This window comes from Etheostoma spectabile, chromosome 19, assembly GCF_008692095.1.
Source record: "Etheostoma spectabile isolate EspeVRDwgs_2016 chromosome 19, UIUC_Espe_1.0, whole genome shotgun sequence".
Classification (NCBI taxonomy): domain Eukaryota; kingdom Metazoa; phylum Chordata; class Actinopteri; order Perciformes; family Percidae; genus Etheostoma; species Etheostoma spectabile.
This window is the reverse complement of record NC_045751.1, coordinates 12,563,730-12,569,203: the sequence shown is the minus strand read 5'-3', so window position 1 is coordinate 12,569,203 and position 5,474 is coordinate 12,563,730. Positions and strand designations below refer to the sequence as shown.

The following is a 5,474-nucleotide window of genomic DNA, read 5'->3' as shown; positions in this document are numbered from 1 at the left end:
CCCCCCCCCCCTGCAGCCTCTACAGCCGAATGCCCGACATGCAAACGGAAGCAGGCGCTACCATTTTGAAATACAGCACCGTATAGGTAAGATGGTAGATTCTTTTATTTATTCGCTTTTTCTGCAGTATTATTCTCATCTGAGCCGCATGGGAGGTGATTAATTCCGATTCGTCTTGAAGCTCAAGTGTTTTTGACGGGTATGTTTTTAACGACGAAGACTAAATAGACCGTGTTGCTCTCAGGAATCGCTCGGTGTTGCACTGTATTCATTCCTGTGCGGAAAAATGTGTCCGTTGTTACACTGTATCGATTTCCTATTGGGAGCCAGTTGTTGTACCAGGTGTTATGTGTTTAACGGTGTTGCGTAGTTCAGAGTATAACAAAGTACTATGTATTATGTTCTTAATGTCTGTTTTTCGCCATAGAGTTTGTATGCTTCTGGCAACCGAACGAAACCAATAAGCATCCCGTCGCGCCATATGTTTTACGTGGACGACAACTTCACTTGTGTTGTGTTTTTTTGTTTTTATTTGCCATTTCGTCGCTTTTAAATGACCCGAGCTGTAGAAAAAAAAATGTGTCGATTCAACGTCGTGCTGCGTCATCAGATACCCCCAGCTTCCCTTGTCATGCCTGGCATGAACACTGTTAATGCAGCAGCCATATACAGAGAGGTGGACTAACACATACAGTGTAGAAACGCTAAAGCAGATGACTTCCATCTCCTTTAAAACATGTCCTATGAACAGCAGTACAGGAGGTGTAGTTCAGTCGTAGCAGCTGACTGGAGCCTAAACCGAAAAATAGAAATGTCATTCTCTGGTGTCATGTTCCCCTTTTGCCTTCTGATTTACAGCCAGCCATTGGGTTGAGAGGAGAGGAGGAAAGGTGACGACCGACCTGTAGAAACACTCCTTATTTGACATACAGATTAAACGAGTGAGGAGGGAAGTGAAGAACATTAAGGCCATTTTTCAACACAAAGCAACCTTTTTGTATCAAGTCTGAAAGATCATCACTGTAAATGCCATGTGGATTAATATGCAGTGCTCTCTCTTGAAGGTATTGATGTAAAATGCTCCCCCGGCAGTCTCTTGTGTTTGAGTGTGACTCATAGCTGTATAGGTAATTACAACCTCCTTTTGAGTGAGATCTTTTAAAATAAAGAAATCCTCCTTCAGACTTCCTTTTCATTAAAAATATTAAGCTCTTATTCACAGACACATTGTGTTTCCTTGATTCCTGTAGAGACCCTGCTCTGTTTTGCAAAATCTGACCCGAGCACCAGCTCACAGGCAAATTTGAGGTCTGTGTGGTTTGTAATTTGGGATATTTGAATGTTAATCTGGCTGCTCATTCATGCACGGAGGTTCTTTATTATAGTGCCAGTGTAACTGCTTCCTCCTAATAGATTGCTGCGTCAGTTTATTACATGTTATTTGTGTGCTAAATGGCTGCATCTTTAGTCTTTACTTTGCCTTATCGCTGGTAAATAAGCAGACGTTTAATGGTAAATAACAGGAACAAGTCTTGTAGGTCTTGTTTTCTTTTTCTTTTTCAAAGTCAGCAGTACCTCCTCTCTCACAGACATTTTAAAGCCCTGATAAAGAAACTAAATAGCTGGGTCAGCTATGTCCCTGTGTACTGCAGTCCACCCTGTATTCAGGTACAGTACTTCCCTCTCCTCACCAGACTACCGTAGAGCCAAAGTTGTGGCTTTGTTCTCACTGTGTAGTTGTTACATCTGTGGCAGGTGCTTGCTAATCCCAGCTCTTATCTCTAACCACAGTCAAGGCCATAACTCCTCTTTTCCTCTACAGCGCCATGGACAAGAGCCACACAGTGAAGCTCTTCGTGGGCAACCTGGCGTTGGACACCACCCAGGAGGAGCTGTCGGCCATCTTTGAACCCTACGGCCAGGTGGTTAGCTGCAGTGTGTTGCGACAGTTTGCCTTCGTCCACCTGCAGGGTGAGGGTGCGGCGGAGCGAGCCATCCGGGAGCTCAATGGACGCGAGTTTCGTGGACGGAATTTGGTAGTGGAGGAGTCGAGGGGTAGGCCGTTGCACTCCACCAAGGTGTTTGTGGGTAATCTGAGTGGGATGTGCACCACAGAGGACCTACAGCAGCTGTTCCAGACATTTGGAAAAGTTCTTGAGTGTGATAAAGTCAAAGGTGAGCAAACACCCAAGTAACAATTGTTTTAAAGTGCACTTATGTCTCTCAAGTTGTGCGTAATGTTTGAAAAATTGTGGAACTAGTATGAGTGACGTAAAGCATAATTAAGATTATTAAGAGGTTAGAATCTGAGCATGTGTTATGATGATACACCAGTGCAAAGTTCTAAGTGTGCAAAACAATAAACTCCCCCATCCTTGTTGAAAGGATGGACAAGGTGGTTCCTTTGGCGCAATTCATACTTTTTCGTAGAAGTAATAAGTGCCCGTGGCAATGCCACTGTGATCCTAACTGTTGTCCCTGCGCTCAATGACAGCCAGGCATTCCTCTTCCGCAGGCTATGCCTTTGTCCACATGGAAAACAAGGAAGACGCGCTCCAGGCCATCGAGGCCCTGCATGGCACCTCGTTTAAGGGCCGCCCCCTGTCTGTAGAGCTATCCAAGGTCCAGCCTAGCAAGCAAGCACCTACAGGAAAAATCCCCTGTGTTAACTGTGGAAAGCAGGGCCACTATGCGGGAGAGTGCCCTGTGGGAAAGCCTTCTTTGGAGCAGTACCAGAGTCAGGCAGCGGTCCTGGCCGCCGCCGCCGCTGCAGCCGCCGGCCTGCCACTACAGGTCCAACAAAGCGTGCACAATTCAGTCTACAACACCTCCACGTTTGATCCCACGTATGCGGCTCTCACTGGGATCACCACAGGCACACGCACTGATGGAAACCCAGTGAATCCAGCGGTTTATGGTGCCCTTGCCAGCCAGGTGTATGGTGCTAATGTTGCCAGTCAGCTTTATGGAACGGTGGCCAATCAGGCAGCTCTGACATCAGGCGCCACCCAAATGTACAGCACGATGACTCCCAACATCTATGGCCAGATGGCTGCAAATGCCGCTGCTGCCTACTCACCTCAAGTTTATACCCCAACTATGGCCAACTCCCACGTCTATCTGACTGCAGCTCATGGAATAGAAATGCAGACAGCGGCAGCTGCAGTCAACCCTGCCTACACTGTATCTCCAGCAATTTATGGTGCTGGCGCACCAGCCTACGCTCATATAAGCGCCATGGGAGCAGCGGACCCTACTACAGCCATCTTTGAGGCAGCCAGACAGGCACATTACTTTGCCCAGGGCCAACAGGTAATGGCTGACCAGCAGACGGTGGCTGCCGCAGCAGCAGCGGCTGTGGCAAAGTCTGGTGAGAGGGACCGTAGTCCCCTACGGAGGTCAGTACCTCTGCTTCCAGACCCAGTGATGAAGCCGTTCATGTACCAGAGAGCCAAGCCGCGCCGACCCCTACTCCCTACGCCAGCTGGCCGAGCGGCAGAAGAGGCTGCAGAGGCGGCAGAGGACCCCATGGCCAGGTAGGACGTGCTCTTTAAACCTTTTTACCATCAGCTATGTGGCACCACTGAAACATTTTCAGAGGGTTGAGTTTGTTTCTCCAGGAAACTGTATTTTTGCTTGTTTTTAGTTTTTTACAATCATGTAGGCACATTTGTCATGGTTAGATAATACTTTATTGCATTTTTTTTATGTTTCATTTCTCACTTTATCACTCTTTTGTTACTCCCACTGTGTCACCTTTCCTGTCCCTCTTCCTACCTAACCCCCCACTTCTTCTAGGTACTATGCGGAGTACTACCAGCAGCTGCAGCAGTACCCCCAGTTCCAGTATGCCTACCCACCACCGAGCGCAGTGACCGCCATCGCTGGCATGCCGGGAGTGTCAGCAGTCCCTACTGTTTCCGCGATGTCCGCCCAGTCCGTAGCTGCGCTGGAAGCCCTCAGGCCAGTGGTTCCCACCGCTGCGGCAATGGCAGCTGCCATGGCTGCGCCAAGGGTGTATGAGCCGCCGTTGCCGCCGCCCACGCGCAAGGAGGCCATCCTCCGCCGCCCCGAACTCTCCCTTCACACGCCTGAGCCCCCCTTCCGATAGTCGCACACAGCTCTCTGCTCCCATCCCTCCCTCTTTGCCCTGAACCCCGTCCCCCTTCTCCTCTTCCACCCCAAACCTGACCATCTTACAGCAGCTGTGTGTGTGTGTGTGTGTGTGTGTGTGTGTGTGTGTGTGTGTGTGTGTGTTGGTGTGTGTGTGTGTGTGTGTGTGTGTGTGTGTGTGTGTGTGTGTGTGTGTGGATTTGGGGGAAGTGTAAAGGATGGGGATTGAAGGGGGGGGCTTCTTAGTTTATTAACCTGCTTTACAAGGGACTTGGTCAGCTAACCTTGGTCCTGTTTGTATACACACAGTGCAGCCATGTAAGGGCTCTCATCTGTTTTAAGGGCATTCTTTATGCTTCTCAGTTTTACGTTTTTATTGTGCCAGTCTCACACTTGTGCCAGTATTAGACTGACCCAGTCAGTCGTTTCATATGCCTTTATTTCCGCAACCCAGTTATGGTTTTCTATGGCCAAATCTATGATAAAAGACATTGATTTTTATCAGCCATCCTCCTTAGGCCTAGATGATCAGTTAGGGCAGCTAATTTGAAACCTTTTTTGCCTTATGTTGGTGAAAATGTAATCAGATGGGAAGTCATATAAACACATATTGTGCACTGGCTGCATTGCATTGTTTCCAATAGAACCAAGGTTGACGTGTTTTGGGGGGAGGGGTGTTGAATGTGTGATGTGGATGTAGTAAGTGTGAAAGGGAGAGATATGTGCGAGCTCCTAACCTTGCAGCGCACAAATCCAGCAGCTTAGACTGCACCTAGCAGAAAAACAAAACAAAACATAAAGCACACATAATACATACTGTACTGTATGTTTGGATCTCTCCTTGACCCCTTTTCCCCACCTGTACTCTAACTACAACACTCGAAGACACTGCTTCACCTCTCTTTCCAACTACAGTTGACTACCTCTGATAATAAATTTCAACGTAGAGTCTATTCTATTGTATATCACACTTTTCACCCAGTCAGCAGTTTATTCCTGCTCCCCGCAAAGACACAGGGTCAGCAGTTTAGTGAGGGAGGAGCTGGGTTTCAGTGACAATGACTTTTTGTAGATATTCTGTAATAAGTCCTCCAGAGGCCTTTAAAAAAAAAAAAATTGTGTATTTGTTTTGTTTGTTTTAGTGTAGCTTACATGTAATACAAGTCAACCTGGGGTGTAATGAATTGTAAATGGAAAACCCCCCATGTGTGACTACTGAATGAGCTGTTTACAAATGACACTGCATCCTATTGGGAATCATGATATATGACTAGCTCAATTATGTGCCTATAAGCTTTGAGTGAAGTGCATTAAGTGGAGGGATCTCCCATTTTAAGTGCTTTTTAAAAAAAAAAAAAAAA

General features: G+C 47.2%; 1 protein-coding gene across 2 annotated transcripts; it reads left to right on the top strand.

Annotated features, from left to right (window-relative positions):
* Window positions 1-1,822: 1,822 nt before the first annotated feature.
* Window positions 1,823-5,311, top strand: rbm14b (RNA binding motif protein 14b; the record flags this gene model as incomplete). Of its 2 annotated transcripts, none has more annotated exon segments than XM_032543922.1 (3): window positions 1,823-2,175; window positions 2,516-3,536; window positions 3,799-5,311. In XM_032543922.1, coding segments are annotated over 3 exon segments (1,687 nt in total), but the record flags the coding sequence as incomplete, so codon positions are not given.
* Window positions 5,312-5,474: the final 163 nt, after the last annotated feature.